A 22676-nucleotide genomic window follows, 5' to 3' on the forward strand; every position below is an offset into this window, starting at 1 on the left:
ATTTGTTTTATATTTTGGATCAAAAATTTGAATAAAAAGTGAAAATCATTATAGGCTTAGCCTAACCCCGGGACGCTCCGTGTACACAGTTACACTGCAACACTGCGTGTTGGGGCTGGTCGCAGTTCGGCTTAGCCGCACGCACTGCGGCGGCAGCGCAGCGCCTGCAGTACGCAGCAGTGCGAGAGACCGGAAATTGAAAAACGTAGCAGCCGTGGCACCGCTAGAGTTGGCCGTCGCATGTATCCAAGCGCTCGTATGGCCGCTGCAAACCTGAACACTAGAATTCGGGACCGGACGTGGACGGACCACGTACACTTGATTGTAAAGAAGGGTGATTGTGACATCATTTTGCAAATAGTATATACTATTTGCAAAATGTCGTCATAAAAGTGACGTCATTTTGCAAATAGTACTTCATGGAGTGTCAAACACACCAACACTCTAAAATAGTTCAAAATACCTATAATCACGTGAAGCTCTTTTAACCAATCAATGGAAGACAAATTTTTGATCCAAAATATAATAGAAATTAAGCGTCTTTGCTGCAAACGCAAGGAGTGTGCCCGGCTCTCAGCGAGCGTGCAATGGAGCAAATCGTATGGCTCCAAATTGCATGGTAAATGGAGTCACAATTGCATAGATGATGACGTCATAGTGAAATGGGCCGAATGATCAATGTCAAACAACCAATCAAATGACAAGGATCTCTTCAGGCGTTATATAAATGTGTTTAATTGTGTAGGATGCAAAATCTTTTGTGTTTGTGTATGCAAGTGAGTATGAGAGTACCCAGATATGGGAGAGAAAGTGTGAGAGTGAACAGATGACACCCAGAGCTTCTTACAGAAGGATGTGAGACTGAGGGAATTTTGAGGCACTGAGGCTGAGGCATACGCCCAAACTTGCAAGTTGGTTTTGCATGGCTGGCAGAACCAGAGCACTGCAGGCAACGTTACTTCTGGCGGCACAGGCCAGGAGAAGCCCCATTTCCCCCAGCTTGACGCACCCCTTCATGAACTGTAAGTTGTCATGTTATTTGTATTTTGTTATGTAGTTTTTGTATATCCAATGTCAAAGTGGATGAAAATCTTAATTACTGACATTATCTGAGGAAAAGTACCCCTTTTGGAAAGCGTAAATAGCTGTAATCCTTTGAAAGTAGAAACACAATTATCTCACAATAAATGTTCATACAGAATTTGAAGTTTCCGTATTGATATGATGGTCGTAAGGAGAAATTTATTATGGTCTGAGAACGAGGCTAGGCTGTGTGTATTGCATCAAAATCATCCATGAGGTTCTTTTGAGTTAAAGTGAGGAGCAAGAAATGCATATTAAAGTGAGCTATTGGTTATGTTTATAAGCACTCACCCCGATGTTTGAGAAGTATGACATTTGTATATTTCAGTGCTATCGAGGTGTATACACGTATTACTTCTGAGTAAGAATAATAAAAGTAAGAGGCGGTTTGATGGCAGGAAATTATTAATCCAACACAGTATTTATTGGTTTGTGAAGTTGCATTGTACAGAAGATACAATATTATATAACTAAGGGGGCGATTTGTTACAATAGTTATGTATTTGACAATATTATACATATACATACCTTTTGTTGACAAGACGAATGTGGCAGAATGGAGTTTAGAGGTAGGAATGATAGAATTACTCCCCCATTTCGATAACCCGAAATTTTATGTACTTCAGGGATGAGCTGTACTCATGATGTAATATCCCTCCCGCACCGCTTATAACGTGACATCCAGCAGGCATCGCTCCCGAGGTGCTATTCAGCACGCGACGCTCACATCACTCAGCATACATCATACGCCACTTGTCACGCACAATCCGCCACTCGATATAGTTCGTCATTAATCGGCATCGGTTGTCGGTCGGCGTTGTTCGTCATTCGTCCGGTTTCGGAGTCTCGCCACCTACTCGCCGTCCTCGTCCTGCAGAGTGACGCGTCCGTCGCTCATCCGCGCGTATGACCCTGGGACACCTAAATGTTGTGACTGCGAGCATCACTAGAGTGGACTGAGGGACTCAGTAGCTCTAACTGCTCATCCTTTCCCCAGGTGCTACATAACCAGTAAACCCCAGGTCTACGTTTATGTCTGCCACAACATTTAATTAGTATGATAATATTTTCTTGCTGCGATATTGTTACTACCTTGTATACGTAATACATTGATTTGTTATGTTTTTTTTTTTGTACCAGTTGATTTTTATCGTATTTCGACGAGCCGGAAAGCACCTAGCCTTTTGACAAGGCCTCGTGGCTGAAGATTGAGACTTAAACTCGCCACACCGAGAACTGCGAAAAACGGGTGAAGGCGAGACCGAGTGGCGCAGCCACGAGGCCTTTTGATCCCTACCGCCTCCCGACGAAGGCGAATATGAATTATTCATATATTCATGAGTCTGAGCACAGTTGGTATGCTAATGAGGACGTGTCAACGCTGCGCTGGCAATGCAGGCAGCTACGGATGAGCGAGCCGCCGACATGCATACTTCGTATTCATTAGATGCGACGGCGTGGTGAGCAATGCGGTCGCTGATTGGCCGCTACCCTACAGGGTAGCAGAATCGGCAAGAAACAACGCTCAAGATAAGAAATTCATGTCAAGGCCTCAGGGGTGCGCCGCTCGGTCTCGCGTTCACCCGTTCTCTCGCAGTCACAGCCACAAGGCCTTGCCAAAAGGCTAGAAAGCACCGAGCGTCGTCCCTATAATAAATAATTTATTTCACGGTATACACTTGTGTAAAGCCGTGTAAAAAAAAAAAAAAATCTCCCTTTTTTGTGGAAATACTGCATAGTCAAATTTTCTAATAGTGTCCTTGGCAAGTAGGCTTATGTGATATAAGATAAACAAATGGACTCCACTCTCCCATCCCCGAGTCGATGAAAACAAGACAATTCACACCTCGAATTTCACCCTGTTGAATAATATTCTATTGGTTTCATTAATCCCTTGTCCGCCTTGGATAACTTAACGTAACAATGTAGGAATTTCTGAGCTTTGGTATTTGTTCCAAGTTCATCGTGTCACTGCCGGCGACCAGGGGTAGCCTGGTGGTAGTGTCACTGCCGGAAAACTGTATAAGATACCAGTTTTTGATCAATGTTGTTTTATATCAGGTTGATCTGAAATTTATTTAAAAATCAATTATGTACCAAAAACGTAATTTTTTCCAGCAAGAGTTTAGTGCCTGATGAAAAGCACAGAGATATAGACAGCAAAGATATAGACAGCTTTTTCTCTTCGCCAAAATGTTACACGACTTGTGCACATACATTGATATGCGCACACACACACACGCACACACACATTCACATATTATGTGCACATCCACTCATACATGTTCACAAGCATAAGATTCATAATGAAATCCACACAGAATAAAAAAAAACACTACAATAGATTGATTACACTGCAAATCCATTATACACGCACCCTATAACCCACCCTCCCACTGATGAATTTTCTATTCACTCCACCATGCGCCCACCTCGTAATAAAATGATTTGTAACGATAAGTAAACATGTAACATTTTTAAGGCGGTGATCAAAATCAATCTACTGCATAAGATGGCGGTCTCCTGCCTTTTGTTCCAATAATTTAATTGAATGATTAACGATTTTCCATTAATTCTGACTTTGTTCGCGTATGATTACAATTCACGTATGTTTGGTATGAATGGGACATGATCGTTATTATGTTCATATTTCATCCAGTCTACAATTAATTTTGGAAAAATGTTTTTACGTTATATTTACTTTGTGAATATTCAGAAATCAAATTAAATCAAATCAAATCAAATCATCTTGTTTGTGCAGAAAGAACTACGCGTGAAAGGTTGAAGTAACTCAGTGTTTTACTGGTATTAAAAATTAAAAATTAATGTTATCTACAGTGTATTGGATCCTTGTAGGCGACTATTTGGCTAACTAGAGTGTAGAACACCCCTCTCACTTTACGGAAGTCTGAAAGCAACTGTATAAACCTCTTTAAAAACATAATGTTATCTACGATCCTTGTAGGCGACTACTTGGCTAACTGGAGTGCAGAACATCGACGTCAATGTGAAAAAATATCTGTCTGGGAAATCGTATAGACACTTCAGTCTGTAAAGTGTTTGGAGATCATGCACACGTTTGCAAAGACATGGATAAATTAGAAATGAAAATATAAAAAAAAAACGAAACAGCAAGGAAAAAAACAACAACCTCCCAAACGGTGCTGTGAAAAGAAGTTCATCTCAGGGCTCCATACTAGTGTCTTCCCCCTCCGGTGGCCCTTTTGGGCCCACTAAAAAACCCACTAAAAAAAATGTATAATTTTGAAACTTTGTTGGCCGAAAAAGTAATATTGTGCTCCCTCCACAAACAGAAACAAAAAAATCAACTTATTTTTCCCCTTATTTTGTCTAAAGACCTAATAATCTTTCATGTGTTTCGCCTCTACGTGTTTCATTTCGAATCACGATGAAAAAAGTGCCCTCTGAATAAACTTAAAAGAATGACGATGAAATCATCAATAAACCTTGTTACCATATATCATGACTTTCATAATCATCTTAGTGATTAGTCTATTGAGTAGTGATTGATATTGAATTGATATCAGCATACACTTGTCAGATACTTATCATAGAGACTGAGAAAATAAACACCGAAAGACTGAGGGGACCGAATTCTGCAAGCCAGTTTTTTTTTTCAGTACTTCCCTTTATTTCCATCAACATTTCCTTGATAAAACTTTAAATAGTTGCGATTTGCATATTATGATTACATTCTGTTAAACTCTGTTTTCTTCATAGGTAAAACACGGTTTTCCTACTGTAACATGAAATCTAGAATTATGGCCGTGTAACATAATGTAGCGCGGAACTGACATTTATGTATACTACCATAACATGTAAAGGTCATGTAATAAATATTCATTGAATTAACTGAATTTGTTGGAACTTGAATAATAATGATTACGCAACACAGTAACAGTGTTTACCCCATATTTTCATACTGGCAAAAATTCTGATTATTTGAAGCAATTTTGGTGCAAAGTTACTTCTCATTGAAGTATTCTAAAATTTCTACTGTATTTACCTAATCAGGCATTTATGACATCTGTGAATACTGACATTTATGTATACAAATATAACATGTAAAGATCATGTGACAGATATTAGTTGAATTGACTGAATTTGTTGAATCTGAATTACCTGAAAATGAGTAGAAAAGACAATAACAGTGTTTATATTTTCATATTGGCAAAAATTGTATTAGATTGCTTGTTTGAAGCCATTTTAGTGCAAAGTTAACTTTCATTGAAGTATTCTAAAATATCTACTATATTAATCCTAATTAGGCCAGGCTTTGTTGGCCATGATAAATCTGGGGAGGCGGATTCCGCCCCCCCCCCCCATATCGGCCATCAAGGCGCGATCGCAACGAAATTCGGCACTCGCCACACCCCCGTCGTAATCTATACATATTTTTTGTCAATGTCTAATTTTAATCCATTAGTAATGCAAATTAAGCCCATGATCTTATTTTAGCCTGTTGATCACTGATCAAATAAATTGAGAGTCCAATTTTTGGTATGTATACTTTTTTGGACATATTCAACATACAATAGAAATCCCCATGTGCAATGTGTTAACATCAAACAGCGGAAAGCCTTGGCAGAGAAGATGTTCATCATGAACGGCGTGTTTTAATGTAATCAAACTTACTTACTACGGGAATCCTCAATTCTACATGTTTAGTTGCCATTGTAAATAGACGAAGCAGAATAAGAAAAGTGTCATCAAAATGTGGCCAAGAAAACGAAAGGTAATTTGAAAATCATATTTGAACTTTTCCTCGACACAGGTAATATCAGGAGCAACCGCATTCAAATCGGTTCACAACTTTTTGAAAACTTTTTTTTTTGAACCTTAGTCTTTACATTGTCATGAAAACTGAAGTCATGGAAATGAAATATGGAGGGACGAAGCATGTAGAATCTGGAGCCTTGTGGTAAAGAACATCAATAAAAAAAAAATAAGCCGATGATTCAATTTCAAATCGATCATGTACAAAAATGATACAGAAAAAATTACACGGGCGGGGGTGAAATGGTGTATTAGACCTACATAATGATAATTCTGGCTGAATTCATTCAATATAGTGATCAGTGTGGTAAATTACTATATGAGACTAGGTCAAAATGACATTTGAAGAAAAAAATAGAAAAAAGAAAAGCGGGAAATTTCGAGTACCTGTGTACAAACCGAAGGAAGTTGTAAGGCATGACGGCATTTATTCACTCATTTGCATAATCATTCCGACTGTTCAAGGATTGCTTAGTGAAAGTTAGCAAAACTTCATAATTTCATAACTTCCCTAATTGTTATTGGATTTTTATCAATTTTTCAGGGTTGTTCTCATAAAACAAAAGTTTTCCATTTCATAACTTTTAACTGGTACGGATTTCTCCTTCAAGTATTGCCACTTTTAGATAAAGAACTATACCTGCAAGTAACGAAACTGTATCTCGTTTCCATGAGTTACACTTCTCTTTTGTTACTGATCAATTTTATGCAGACTTCCAATGCCATGTTGATTGTCATGAGTCCTGAAGTAGATGTGAGAGAGTAAACAAATTGGTTTCGAGCACATGCGGACGAGAGCTGTGTAGGACGCTGTGTCTCCAGCTCAAGGACAGCGCAGATCCTGGTTGTCGTGTTTGTGCCAACAAAATAAGAAGCTGGCCTCTTGTGCCGACACAGCACACACTTCCGAAACATCGAAGTTGTGAGGGTCTCATGACAAGAAGCTTTCTCTGGCAAACACTATCAGCATCTTTTTCTCAGACACTTGGGCGTGTCGGCAGCATCACCATTGGCGAGATGATGATTAGAGCAATAGCCGTATTTTGCCTCCTGGCATCGGCGATTGCCACGACATATGGTGAGTCTATGTTGTTCTTTCTTACAGTCTGATATCCTACTCATTAAACTTTTTTTTTTTAAAATAAAAAGTAAAACTGCGGACAGATGTTGGCAGATCTCATACTTTCAATATCTAATTAAAAAACTATCCAGTGTGTTGAATTGCGCCAAAACTTTAAAGGGAAGTTGTTCAAGAAAAACAATTGCGATGAATGAATGAAGTGGGATCTTTTATGTGAATGAGATGTTACTCTCTTATACACGGGACTTCCATTTTATGTCCTGTCAGAGGGACAGAATGTTTTGCCTCTTGCTATAGAGGGGCGGTATGTTTACACACAGCATTGCTCAGTTCAGACACGGGTTCGAACCCGGTCCGCGTGATCGTGAGGCAGACGCGCTACTGACTGAGCCAACTCACCACCCTAAAATATCTTTGATAAAATTGTTTTTGAGTTGGTTAGAAAACCCAGGGTACGTAAACATGCATACGCTTTGTTTCGAAATAAAGACTTTAAGTGGGAAGAATGTCTTGGTTAGCCTGACTTAAGATCGGGTAAGTTCTGAGATGCGAACCTTTTTGTTTAATATTTTGCATTTTCGTCGTTACCCAACGAATATCTTGTTATTACAGCGTTATTCCACACATTTCTTAGGCATGCGTGTACATTTGGGCCTGACTTAAGATCGGGTAAGTTCTGAGATGCGAACCTTTTTGGTTAATATTTGTCATTTTCGTCGTTACCCAACGAATATCTTGTTATTGCAGCGTTATTCCACAAATTTCTTAGGCATGTGTGTACATTTTGGAACGAAATTTGACAATTTTGCAGGCGTACCAGAACTATGTTTTGCCTTTAATCTGTATGTGTCTGTGTATGTGTGTTTGTGTGTGTGTTTCTGTGACCCTGCACCATAACCCATCCCCCCACCCCACCCCCCCCCCAAAAAAAAAAAAAAGAAGAATGTCGCCGGACATGGAATTTTAGTTGAAGGCAGATTCATAAAGAGCAGACTATAAGCTTTAAAATGATATATACAACTCAATTCAAATAATATACTCTTTAAGCCTATCTGAATACTGCCGGAAAGAAAGCACACACTCTTGACAAGTGTAAACTGGCAAAACTTAAAAGAGGATTTGAAGTACATGGCTATTCAAGCGCTTAATCTCACCAAGCCATGATCTGTGCAATGAATAAGACAAAAAGCAATAACGATGAAGTGCTTGAAAGGGCTTAGTGCTGAAATTGGGCATGCTTTGACTAATACGAGCTGTAGCATTATCCTTTCAAAAGCAATTACAGATTAAAGGCAAAACAATGTCTACATTCATACCAAATCTTCAGAGTTTCAATAATTTGACAGTTTTTCAATTTATCAAACACACATTGGGGAGTTTCTTGTTTCCATAGCATTAAATAATAATTGTGAAACAATTTGAGCAATTCGATTCCATGCACTCATATAATCATTATTAAAAAAGTGTTTCACCCAGGCCATTTTCTGTGATTTTGCATAGGTACAAGGATCTATCATTTTCAGCTCGCCTTCTTCATATGAATCACATAGTAAAAACTCTTTTAATCCAGTCATTGCCATTATTCCAAATAAATTTATGTAATACACTATCCAGTCTTTTAAAGAATGATTTAGGAATGTTGATACATAAAACTGAAAACAAGTACTATAACTGAGGCAGTAAGAAAGTTTGAACAACTGTTATTTTCCTAATGAATGATAAGTTCCTCTGCCTCCAGCAATTCATAACTTGTTCTATCTTTTTTAACTTTACAGGAAAATTTGATTCATATAAAGATCGCTTGTCCAAAGAGAAAATATAACACCCAAAGCTTTAACAGTCTTAATTTTCCAAGTGAGGCCATTATCTTTAACGGGTTTTTCTTTGCTATTCTTTAAGTTACCAACGCGAATTGCTTCAGATTTAGACATATTTATGCGGCAACCTGAAAAACTAGAAAAATAATTCAACAATTCAAACAGATTGAGAAAAGAATCTATTTCATCATTTAAAACGCAAATAGTATTAGCAAACAAGGGGATTTTTTTTTTCTCCACATCCCCACCTTAATACCTCTGATGACTGGACTGTCCCTAAAAGCAATAGCCAACATTTCAATGGCCAAGATAAACAAATAAGGTGATATGGGCAACCCTGAAATATACCCCGGTTCATTGAAAATTACTTTGACAATAATCCATTATTAATGATGAAGCTAGATCTACTATTATAAAAAGTTTTGATATAATAAGTAACATTTTTTCAAAGGTCGATGACTTACATAAGTAGTAGTGTTCAATCCAACCAAAGGCCTTTTCAAAATCTAATAAGACTATTGAACCAGGCTTATCCCCAAAATCAGAGTATTCAATGAGGTCATTAATGGTCCGAATATTTTGCACTAATATTACGACCACTCAAGAATCCCTGTTGATCTGCTTAAATTAGAGATTTGATAACCCTTTTTAAGCGTTGACTCATTACTTTAGCAATTAATTTTGTAATCCACATTTAACAAAGAAATTGGCCTATAACTTTTTATTTCTAGAGGGTCTTTCCCTTCTTTCAAAAACAAAGTTATTCAAATTCATGAATGTTATTACTCTATTTCTTTGTGTCTGGCTTGATAAACCATTAGTGAAAGAAAAATTATATGAATTTATCAGCATATCAACAATATCATTGAAAAATATTACATAAAATTCACTTGGGAGACCGTCAAACCCTGGAGTCTTGTTTGAAGGCATTGCCTTAAAGGTAGACCACAATTCAAATTTTGTAATTGGGCCATTTAAGATTTTTTTTTTTTGAGTCTCTCAAAATTGTTGGAACATCTTAGCCAGATAGGAATAGAGAAGCGGCTTCGACATCTTCTTTGGAACAATTGGAGGAATATAGGGACTCAACCCCCCCCCCCCCTAAAAAGAAAAAAAAAAACAACACCTGATTGAAGGTCAATAATGTTCGTTGCTTAATTCTGGCGAAACGTGATTGAAAAACATCTCCGAACCATGATTTCAAACGTAATGGTGCTGTTTAAGTTTGGGAGCAGTGATTTAAAAAGTGTTCCAGATATCACATTTCATTTATTATGTGTAGGTTCGTAATTTTTGCAATAGAACCTAAAATATAAGGAGATATTAGTATAGTTCTCGATAAACCGTAACTGTAAACGGTTTAATCTGGAAATAGTTTTATCATGTTCACATTTTGTGTATTTAACAATACTTAACATCGATTGTACTGATTCAAATTTTCAGAGTGGTTGTTTATATCCTTAACTCACATTTCAGAACTATTTGAAAAGACTAATGCTGTTTTTTTTTTTCATCTGCAAATGGAAATTATTATTATGCATTTAATTGCAATTAACTTTCATATCACCCTCCGGGATTCCAGTATCCATTCATACGGCAAATTTGCTTAATTTCAAACTTTATGTGAGTTTGCTTGATCACATTCTCTTTTTCCTATTTGCAATCTCGGTACGCTTGAATGCCTGGCACACCTTTTCACACACAATACTTATATGTTTTTTGATCGCGATGTGAAAAATCAGTTTTACTTGCAGCTGTTCACACATGAAAAAATATAATTCTCACTTGCCCACAAGCGAAGCGGTTAAAGAAGTTTGTAACTTTCATATACGCATGTTTAAATGATGGCAGAAGTATGACCAGGGGCACTCACACCTTGGACCTAGTGCGGCGAATTGCAACACGGGATTAAAAACTTAGGTCTTTCGTCATGTGCGAGACAAGATCAAGATGGACTAATATTTTCATCTTGATGCGGATCACGATAGATAGAATGATGGACAAAAAGATTAATAATGATTTTGGGTGTGTGCGTGTCCTATCAAAAGCACTATCAGTTTCCGGAAATAAAAGAAATAATTTTCAAAGCCGTTGATTTTTGGTGCGTATAAACGCGCCTACAATCACTGGCGTAGCCAGGGGGGGGGGGGGGGGGCGATGGGGGCGGGCGCCCCCCCCCCCCCCCCCCTAAGATTTGGACCGGGGATTTGGGAGGCGGGAAAAAATGCGTGTAACCTGTATGCATGCACATGAAGCGGGTCTCCTTTGCGACGTTTCATCAACAGATATTTTTTTTTTTAATATTTCACTCAAAGTTTGCACCAGATCGTTGAATTTCAATTCAAAATATGCAAAATTTCTGGTGCTTGGGAGGGGGTATCCCCCTCCCAAACCATCCCCCTCTGTGCCTCTTTGTTTGTTTGGTAGATACTTTATTTTCTGCAAATCAATATATACATAGATTGAATAGTCGTGAACATGGGAAACATACAAAGTATATTTGAAACAGAGTCGTTTGACTTGCATAAACAACGATATAAAAGGAAATTAATGATATTACAGTATGCATGTCTATGCAGCTGGGATTACAATAACATTGTCATATTTAAGAAGTGATAATGCAGAGGGCCGCCATTGTAAGCATTGCTTGAAAAGATGGCCGGCCCGAGGAAAAGGTTATAGGTAGGTAAATTGGTAAACAATACAAATTCTGCTGCGAAGATAGCAGGGGAAAATAAACTTTGATGTGTGATGGTGGTGATGTGCGTGCGAGTGCTTGAGAGTGCACAGGGGCAGATAGGCTGGGATTTAGAATGATAAAATTGGTTTGCTGGAAGAGGGAATGACTTACGATATTGCTACTATCGGGAGACCAACATAAGTCATATGAATTATTCGTAATCGACTTTTGAGCAAGTAAAAGTTTGGATTACTTAAATGAAAATCATGGGAACGACGGGTAGGGTATGAGTGAATGTGATCATTAGTGACTAGGGCATTATGGAAAAATGGTAATGAATTTTGAATGTGTTTATCAAATACATAAATATAGCAGTTAGGTATAAATGTATATCATGGGCCTTTAGAGTTTTTAGGCGATAAAATATGGGATCAGTGTGAGCCAAAAAATGTGAACGTGTGCATATACGAGGAACCTTTTTCTGAAGAAGAAAAATTGTGCTCAATTTGGTTTTGCTACAGTTGCCCCATACAATATTACAGTAGCTAAGTACACTTTTTAGATTTAAAAGAAATTCTGAATAATTCTGAGTGCACAAGACTTATCACCTAATATATTCCGAAAACTCAAAGTTCCCTCATGTATAAGGGAAATTTCCCCTTTTAATCGACCCTTTCCTCTCTCAGCCCCCCCCCATCAGTTTTTTTTTTGTTTTGTTTTGTTGGTTTTTTTTTTTTTTTTGGAGGGGGGGGGGGTGATTTTCCAAATGTTGATTCCATCAGATATGCGTATACGAGATATCTCAATTTCAGCCTTAAAAAGGCAAAAGCTCCATCGGAAGGGAAGGGTGGAGATAACACTAACCCTGCTCGCCCCCCCCCCCCCCCGCCATGCAAAAGTTCCAAGCTCCCGCGAGCGGGAGGGGGAATCCCCCTTCCCCTAAGCTCTACCTCACTAGACTTTATACATTCCCACAGATGGTGCACATTCGGAATAAGAGCTAAATTCCGTGATTGTAACACTTCAATGAAAAAGTATTGCACCAAAAATTTGCACCAGATCGCTGAATTTTAGGTCTGAAAACGCAAAATCACCTTCGTGTGGGAGGGGATATGCCCCTATCTGCACCCTCGTGTGCATGCTTTTTCTGTTTGATTGCTGAACAGACAGCGTTCATGATATTCAGTGTAATGATTAATACAAGAAGACTAGTGTATTTAAATTATACCATTTTATAGGCAAATTGTTCAATAATAATCTACACTGAGATATACTGCAACCTTAAACAAGTGGGACTGTTTCAACTCGTTAAAACACGCAAAAAACGTGCATCAAATTGCACCATTTGCAACATCAAAATGTAAAAAGTTCTTACCGTTGGAGGGGGAACACCCCCCTCCCACACCCTCCCCTACCCCCTCGCTCACTCCGCTCGCTCGGGTTCAGTCGCGTTCATGATATTCAGTGAAAAGAATTAATACAAGGAGTGTATCTAAATTATATCATTTTATAGGCAAATTGTTCAATAATAATCTACATCAAAATAAACTGCTACCATAAACAAGTGGGACTGTTTCAAGTCGATAAAACGCGCAAAAACATGCATCAAATTGTACCATTTACAACACCAAAATGCAAAAAGTTCTTACCGTGGGAGGGGCGACACCCCCCTCCCACACCCTCCCCTCCCCCCTCGCTCGCCCCACTTGGTATGGTTCAGTGGCGTTCATGATATTTAGTGAAAAGAATTAATACAAGAAGTGTATTTAGATTATATAATTTTATAGGCAAATTGTTCAATAATAATCTACACTAAAATATGCTGCTACCTTAAACAAGCCTGACTGTTTCACGTCGATAACACGCGCAAAAACATGCATCAAATTGCACCATTTGCAACATCTAAATGCAAAAAGTTCTTACTGTGGGAGGGGGGACACCCCCTCCCACACCCTCCTCTACCCCCTCGCTCGCTCCGCTCGCTCGGGTTCAGTCGCGTTCATGATATTCAGTGAAAAGAATTAATACGAGAGTGTATCTAAATTATACCATTTTATAGGCAAATTGTTCAATAATAATCTACATCAAAATAAACTGCTACCATAAACAAGTGGGACTGTTTCAAGTCGATAAAACGCGCAAAAACATGCATCAAATTGTACCATTTACAACACCAAAATGCAAAAAGTTCTTACCGTGGGAGGGGCGACACCCCCCTCCCACACCCTCCCCTACCCCCTCGCTCGCTCCACTTGGTATGGTTCAGTGGCGTTCATGATATTTAGTGAAAAGAATTAATACAAGAAGTGTATTTAGATTATATAATTTTATAGGCAAATTGTTCAATAATAATCTACACTAAAATATGCTGCTACCTTAAACAAGCCTGACTGTTTCACGTCGATAACACGCGCAAAAACATGCATCAAATTGCACCATTTGCAACATCTAAATGCAAAAAGTTCTTACTGTGGGAGGGGGGACACCCCCTCCCACACCCTCCTCTACCCCCTCGCTCGCTCCGCTCGCTCGGGTTCAGTCGCGTTCATGATATTCAGTGAAAAGAATTAATACGAGAGTGTATCTAAATTATACCATTTTATAAGCAAATTGTTCAATAATAATCTACATCAAAATAAACTGCTACCATAAACAAGTGGGACTGTTTCAAGTCGATAAAACGCGCAAAAACATGCATCAAATTGCACCATTTACAACATCAAAATGCAAAAAGTTCTTACTACCGTGGGAGGGGGGACACCCCCTCCCACACCCCCTCCCACACCCTCCCCCCCCCCCCCCCTCGCTCGCTCCGCTCGCTCGAGCTCGGTCGCTTCGCTCCCTCGCAGACTAACACCCCCCCCCCTTAAGATGAAATCCTGGCTACGCCGTTGCCTACAATGCAAGGCAAATTATTACTAGGAGGTCTGTAGGTTTTAAAAACAGATCAAGAAAGTCCGACTTAGAGATTTTATTGTATGTGTGTGTGCGTGAGGGTGTGCGTGTTGGTGTGCGTGTTTACGCACAAGAAGTTGGGTTTTCGGCTTTACAAAATTTTATGTTTAAAACCTTTATTTTCGGCAAAGTCTGAACGAACCGCCTTATGACCAGCATTAAGGCCTATGTTTCTTCTTTCTTTCTTTCCTTTTTTTTCAAACTATCATGTATGATGGCATAACAATATTCCTAACATATTCCAAACGTATTTCAGACACAAGTGAGGAACCGTTTTGTCATCATGCTGATATCTTAAAGGCTCCATAATTGTTGTGTGGGTGAGTTTCACCTAAATAGGTGTAAAATGTTGTGCTGTTCACGTCTAAAACTACACTTTGACAGAAATCAGCATTGGAAGCAGAAAATAGCCCACATTCATTTGCAGTGTATGTTAGTAACAAAACCACTCATATCTTTAGTTCAAGTTTAAAAAGCTTTAAAACCATAATGTGAATTATCATGATAATGATTTTATCCAAAAATAAAGGGGTGGCCTCTTATGTGTTGTAGCAAAGCCACTCAACTCTTAGTTCAAGTCTAAAAGTTTCAAGACTTAATCTGATATTATGATACTGGTTTGATCTCCCTCCCCCCCCCCCCCAGAAAAAAAGGGGGAGATGGCCTCTTCTGTTTTAACACTGCCCTTGCTTTAGTACTAATTCTGGTCTTAAAATTCTAATTTGACTATTAGATGAATTAAATTTTGATCTCTTGCCAGAAGAGATGGACTGAGGTAGAATTATATTAAAAGCATTTACTCAGAAATCGAGATTGGAGGAGGGCAAAGAATTCAAGACTAGTACCACGTTGTAACAGACAACAGCCTCCAGTGTACTCCAGAGGACGTCCTGTGATGCAAATTTTATCTTAGAGCGTCTATTACGACGATGATCTATCACTTGGTCAACTCCCACTTCGTCAACTCACCTTGGTCTAATCCTGTTTCATCTACAACCAATCGTTTAGAAATCATTTAGTCCAATCGCCACTTCGCCTTATGACTAGTTCGTCTACTAATTACCAGATAGGCTATGCCCATTTCGTCTAATATCCATTTGGTCTATTGCCATCTGGTCTATAATTATCATACAACATTGTGTAATCACCTGTTCGTCTGATATTCGGTTCGTCTAATTCCAATTCGTCTAATATCAACTTTGTCTAATTGCCATTTTGTCTATTTCGGACTTTTAGGACAATCATCAGTGAAAGTGAAGTCCATGTCATTTTCTTCAAACTTTCCATATCGTAACTTTGATCCATCCGAAGCCCAAATATGTAAATAAGACCATAGGTTCATGTGCTTGTTTTTCTTCTACGGGACTTTGAAGAATATGACTAATCTGCTGTCCTGTACCAAAATAGTAGCGTTACAGGATCAAGACCATGATTGGCAACAAAACCTGCATTGACAAACTTAAATCCCCATAATTCTTTCAAAATTGAAATATTTTTCTCCAAATTTACAAGAATTGCAGAAAAGGGTATCAAAAAACGAGGAAAAGTTGTAAAGTTTGTGTTTACACTCTCATTCTTGAGCAAGCAGCGCCCTCACGCGGCAGAAAACACCGAAATATCTCAAATCCTACTCATCGACGTTTTCTGTTAGGGGTGAGCAAGAGGACAAGGTTCATAAAACTTATGCTGTACATTCAAAACCCATGTCATTTTCACCAAACTTAACAAAATTGTAGACGAAGGCTTACTAATTCTAGATAAATAATTAAAAGTGGGGGTTCATGTGCTCGTTTTTGTGCTAGCAGCGCCCCATGCGACGGATATCATCGTAAGTCCCCAAGATCTGATAAGGAACCTATGCAGTTATGCCCTAACAAGGTAAGTTTATAAAGCTTATGCTGTACATTCAAAATCCATTTCATTTTCACCAAACTTGACCAAATTGTGGACGAAGGCTTACTAATTCCAGATGAATAATTAAAAGTGGGGGTTCATATTCTCGTTTTTGTGCTAGCAGCGCCCCATGCGACATATATCATCGTAAGTCCCAAAAATCTGGTCAGGAACCTATGCAGGGACGCCCTGACAAGGTGGGTTCATAAGACTTATACTGTTCATTCAAAACCCATGTCATTTTCACCAAACCTGACCAAATCGTAGAAGAAGGCTACTTATTCCAGAAAATTAATTAAAAGCGGGGGTTCATACGCTCGTTTTTTGTGCTAGCAGCGCCCCCATGCGACATATATTTCATCGTAAGTTCCAAAATCTGGTCAGGAACCTATGCAAGGATACCCTGACCAGTCGGTTTATCGAACTTATGCTGTTCATCCAAAACCCATGTCACTTTCACGAAACTTTGCCAAATTATAGAACAAGGCTTACTAATTCTAGAAAAACAATAAAAAGTGGGGTTCATGTCCTACCCTTTGTGCTGGCAGCATCCATACATGATAGAAATCACCTTAGGACCCCAAAATCTCGTTACAAACCTATCGTGGGTGCCCTAATTAGGTGGGGTTCATGAATGTCATGCTGCACATTCAAAACCCGTGTCATTTTTACGAAACTTTGTCAAATTGTAGAAGAAGGGATACTACATGCAGAACAATTGTAAAAATGATGGGTTCATGTGCTCGTTTTAGTGCTAGCAGAGCCTCCTTGCCATAGAAATCATCGTAAGACCCCCCAAATCTGGTCAGCAACCAATGCAGGGATATGCTCTGCTAGGATGCATGAATCTCATGCGGTTCACTTGAAATCCCATTTTCTTTTTTTTTCAAAAAAAAACAAACAAAAAAAGTGTCACAATTGCAGTGAAATGGTGAAAAATATTCAGGAAGGAAGGTCCATGTGTGTTTTTGTTATTAATTCCCTTACACAGCCATAATGATATTATGTGGACGCAAGCGTGGAAAACTCCATATTGACATGCTTGTTTGTTTGTTTTACCCACTTACTGTAACCATGTGCAGAAAATGATAATGGAGGAAGAATATATAACGAAATGGGAGTTTTGGCATAATAGTCTGACGGTCCTCCAAAGGGAAAAAAAAAAACAATCTTAATACAATGACGTTGATTGTAGGTTGCATGTGTTGGTTGTTGCAGTGGTTGGTAAGGTGTGTGTTGTAAGCGGTTACAGCTCGTTATTCCGAAGGTTCGTTATTCCGAAGGCTCTTCAGTCCGAAGATTCGTTATTCCAAAGTTTTGTTATTCCGAATTCCATTTTCGACATAATGTACCCCCCGTGTGTTATTATCGAATATAGTCCTTCAGAATGATTCCCTAAGAATTTGCTTTTAAATGCTCTATAATCGCGACTTTTGTACTCTGTTTTAACAAAAAGTCCCTACCGTGGGAGAGGAAATCCCCCTGCAACACCCTCACACCGTCACATTAATGTACCACCGTACATAATAATGTTATCATAGTCCTTCGCATTGATTTTTTTTTTGGACTATGTTTAATTCCTTAGAAAATTTGCTTTTCAATGCTCTATAAACGCGACTTCTGTACTCTGTTTCACAAAAGGTCCCTACCGTCGGGGGGGGGGGGGGGATATCCCCTTCCACACCCTCCCCCCGCCCCCCGTTCGGTTGCTTCGTTAAGTCGCCAAGAATTTCACATCGTCACATAAATGTTCTTCTTTTGAGTTTTTGCACCCACCCCCAAAAAAGAGAAGTCTTCCGGCGCGCTTGTGTGAGAGGATGCATGCTCATTTCAAGAACTGTTTCCTGAATACTAAAAAAAAGAAATACCTCAACTTCAAAATGTCATAACGTCCTTATTTTTCATCCAATTTCGATCATAACTTCAATTTAAACTCGTAGTATTTTCCTCCTTCTTATCAGAAGAAAACTAATGTTCGGACTGAATATTTCCCCTTTAAGAAAAGTCCCTCCAGTATTAGATTCCTTTAATCACTGGGTAGGCTGTGAGATATTATCATAATTCTCTCGATCCGCAATAGATGTAAGAATGATACTTTAGACCAGAAGAATACAGTTAAGCCGCATTTGAATAAAACTCTTACCCACATACTACTCAACATTTCCTTTATCAACGAAAATGAACAAAATGATATCGCAATACCCATACGTTTGTGGCATTTTGTATTAAATTCAATTCAATTCAATTCAATTCAATTCAAACTTTATTTCATTTTTTTCGAAAAGAACATAAACATTTCACTTTCATTGGTAACAGAGAATAAGGTTACATATAATCAAAACAAAGTAAAATTGAAAAGAGAACATAATTGTGGAACCTTGGGGTAACAAATAATGTTGTAATGAAAATTGATTGAAGTGATATAGACGATATAACATTACACAAAATATCGAAAAATGGAGGGACCCACTAAAAAGGCAATGCTTGTAGAATGTGGGCCCCTCAGGTACAGAATGTCAATAGAAAATGAACTGATGCAAAAAGGGGAAAAAAGATTGGGAATAAAGTCAGATTTAAAAAAAAAGGTCTGGAAGCCCAATAAGACGACAGAGTAACGGACAGACACACATACACAGGCGAATGAACATTAAACGAGACTGAGACGACAAAACTTATGAAAGCGGACTTCAATATAAGACAGAACGAGACAAGGTTGACATAATAGGAAGACAATACAGCGGACAGAAAGGAAAAACAGATCAAGCGATCCTCGACAGAACTATGTCGAAAAAATATTGGGATGCGAGGAAGGGATACATAAATATGGAAAAATAGAGAGAAATAGATGCGGAGGTAATACAAGTAGAATTGAATCTACTCAGTAAGAGTCTCAGGACAACAGGGACGAGAAAATATGTGAGAGTATATTATTGGTAATCAAAATTCTTCGGAAAAAATTAAAATGAGCCAACAGGCTGATTCACTTCTGTAGGAGCATAACATTGCAATAGAAACAACTTTAATTTCCTTTTAAAAGAAAATATAGAAGGTGAATTTCTTATGTCATTATTCAGAAAATTCCAATATGTTGGGCCAGTATAAATAAGTGTGTTCTTAGCAAGAATCGTTCGTAAGAGAGGTAAGTGAAATTCATTGGAACGTCGAGTGGGATAGTCATGGAATGATTGATTTCTTTGAAACATAGAATCGAAAATGGAGGGGAGTGAGTTGTTGCTGTACGTATACATAAATTGCCCCAAATTAAATAAATACAAATCTTTAATTTTTAGCAGCTTATTTGCGGCAAATAATATATTTGAGTGGGAGGGTATGAAAGGATAATTGATGACACGGAGAGCTTTCTTTTGCAGAAGGAACGCTCTATCCAGTAGGTTCTGGTGAGTGTTGCCCCAAACTAAAACACCATAATTAAGGTATGGCAATATCAGTGACGAATATAACATAAGTAATGATTTTTGTGGGATATACAATTTCATTCTATTTATATATTCATTTATCTTTGTTGGTACGTTTACTCTATTTAATTGCGAAGGGAATATTCGCCTAGTCGGTGGCAGAACATCAAGGGAAGGACGAGTAGAAGTTTATGCGAACGGAGGCTGGGGAACTGTGTGCGATGACCTGTGGGATATCAACGATGCGCATGTTGTTTGCAGAAGTCTTGGTTTTGGTGGCGCTCAAGAAGCACTGAGTAGAGCCGCCTTTGGACAAGGAACCGGTGCCATTTTACTTGATGACGTGTCATGCGGTGGAACAGAAACGAGCATCTTTGGTTGTGGTAACAGGGGAATCGGAGTACACAACTGCGGACATCACGAAGATGCTGGAGTTAGGTGTAGGCCTAGTGCTGGAGGCATGGGAGGTAAGGGTCACCAATCTCAGGTAAAAATGCTTATTCCTAATGACAATGAAAGTATTAAATAAATATATGTGTGTCTGAATTCCCTGAATAATGATACCGAATGTGAGTTTGAACGGCTCTTAGAGATTGACATACTTTGGAAAATAGACAAGAAACGTCTCTGAAATCTAAGAATGTCGCTTGCACCGATTGGAAAGAACCATTGTACTTAAGAGGAAAAAAATGAAAATCCTTATGTCTGCAATCGCATTTACATCATAATCTGCAGGTGGTACCAATACGATTATGGTAAGGCCCCAGTCACATAATGCTCTGCGTCCGACGTTACGTGAAGAAAAGTCTTTTTTTTTTCTGCGGACTCCCGCGGATCCTTTGCCATCACCAGAAAATTTGTTCAAAACATACGGGGAAAAAATGCGGGCGATACGGACAAATACGACCAGATGCGAGTACTTGCGTCCACTTGCGGATATTCCTGCGAATTGGCACATAATAGTTCTGAACACTTGCGGAGAGTTGCGGATATTTTCGGATAGTTACGGATAGTTACAGATTGTTATAAATAATTATGGACAGTATGGTTTTCTGTGACGATCCCTGCTATGTCAGTGTATTATGACAACAAGGTTATCACATATTGGACTGTCTTACATTGTACACTGGGGAAAACTGAAATTGAATTACGTACAAGTTCGTAATCCTTTAATTTGCTTTACAGTAATAAAAGATATATGAACTTTTGAACTTGAGGTTTAGATTTTATTTGTTCAGCTCAAATATGAATAAACTTCATAAATGTAAAGAATACATAACATAATTATACCACAAATATAATACAATATAGATCGATAAGTTAAGCATTAGAGTAAGAAAATTATTACTTACAGTCATGGAAGAGACAAACTGTGGTTACGCTGTCGTTGTGCAGCGATTTTCATGACTTATTGGGTTATGTTAAGGAGATTTATATAATAAAGCAATGCTTATTAAATTTCCAGAAAAAAATAGACGTCAAGACTTTCAAACACTTCAAAAACTTATATTAGGACCTTTACCTTTCATCATTTACATTAATAATTTTTGCAGATCATCCGACATACTATCTTTTATATTTTTCCCGATGATTCAAATATTGTTTTCTCCCACCAAAATCCATTTACCCTTGTCCATACTGTCAATTCTAAATTTAAAAAAGTGACTCAATGGATAAGAGCCAATAAATTATCACTCAATCTTCAGAAAACCAAGTATATGTTATTTAGTAAGTCTATAGAAGTTATAGTTTAGAGTAAGTAGTTATAAGCATAGAGTATCTTGCCTGTATGCATTCCATAATTTTGTATTTGTTAACTATTATCTACCATGTAAAGTCGAATACATGCCTATGTTATATCTTATGATTCATTTCGTGTTATGTTTGCCGAAAAGAAAGAAAGAATGAAATAAATGAAATGAAATGAAATGACACACCCCTCCCACACCCAAGTACAATATATATATATATGTATATATATATATATATATATATATATATATATATATATACAAAAATGTATGAATACACATTCCATGGAGCGAAAAGTGGGTAAGACAATAGAGAAATACTAAATTCGTTCTCATTTTATATAGTTATCACTGTCCCACACCTTTCCCGGCCAGAAAAGTGAATAAAATGCTGTCACCCCATCCCCATCCCAAAATATTGCCTTTTCGAAAAATATACATTCAAAGAGTGCAAGAAAAGAAGTTCAGCACCAAGGGTCAACCGATGTCATGAGTATATTGGTGTCACCCAAAATGACCATTTGTGGGAGAAATTTCATAATTTGACCATAGGTTCTGCCTCTCCACTGCTCCGACTGTGTTGTAGCATTCCTTCTGGTAAATGCACTGCAGCTTGGCAACACGAGTTGTGTGGCTTCCCACGAGTCTCTGTGTTCCCATGCGAGTGGAAAATGGAAAACGTCGAAGGACGTGATCGTCCGCAGCATTCGTAACTGTCCGCAAATATCCGTAAGCGGACGAAAGTGTTGAGATACGTTAACTTGCGGTTACTTTCGGATACTTACGGTGGACGTAAACGAACGCAAACGGACGGGAGGTAAAATATTTTGCGGATGGTCTGCGTCCAGGCTACGGATAGTTACGTTCAATTACGGATAATTACGTTTGGTTACGGTTACTTGCGTTATTCTGCATCTGTAGAATCCCTCTGCGAAATTTTGAACATTTCAAAATTTCGCAGGCTTGGCGCCGTCATTTTGCGTTTCTTTACGGATGGGTTACGGACATTTACGTCTACTTACGTCCCTGCGGATGCCTGCGTCCACGCTGCGTCCCCCTGCGTTCACTCATCTGTATCTATCCGCGGCGGACGTAACCCATCGTAAAGCACTGTGTGACTGGGGCATCAAGTTTCGAATTTTATTTAGTTAATTTCATCTTTCATGTAATAAATAGAGCTTATCCAGCAGAAAATTTTAAACT

General features: G+C 38.4%; 1 protein-coding gene across 1 annotated transcript in view; it reads left to right on the forward strand.

Moving 5' to 3' along the window:
• The window catches only part of LOC139715884 (uncharacterized), a 129476-nt gene that overhangs the window by 28168 nt on the left and 78632 nt on the right, over positions 1-22676 (forward strand). Inside the window, 1 exon segment of the mRNA XM_071627434.1 lies at positions 19860-20171. Within this exon segment, the coding sequence (XP_071483535.1) occupies positions 19860-20171 (312 nt within the window).

The sequence above is a fragment of the Diadema antillarum genome, unplaced genomic scaffold (assembly GCF_040938485.1).
Source record: "Diadema antillarum isolate AM-2024a unplaced genomic scaffold, OU_Dant_1.0 scf00000057, whole genome shotgun sequence".
NCBI lineage: Eukaryota > Metazoa > Echinodermata > Echinoidea > Diadematoida > Diadematidae > Diadema > Diadema antillarum.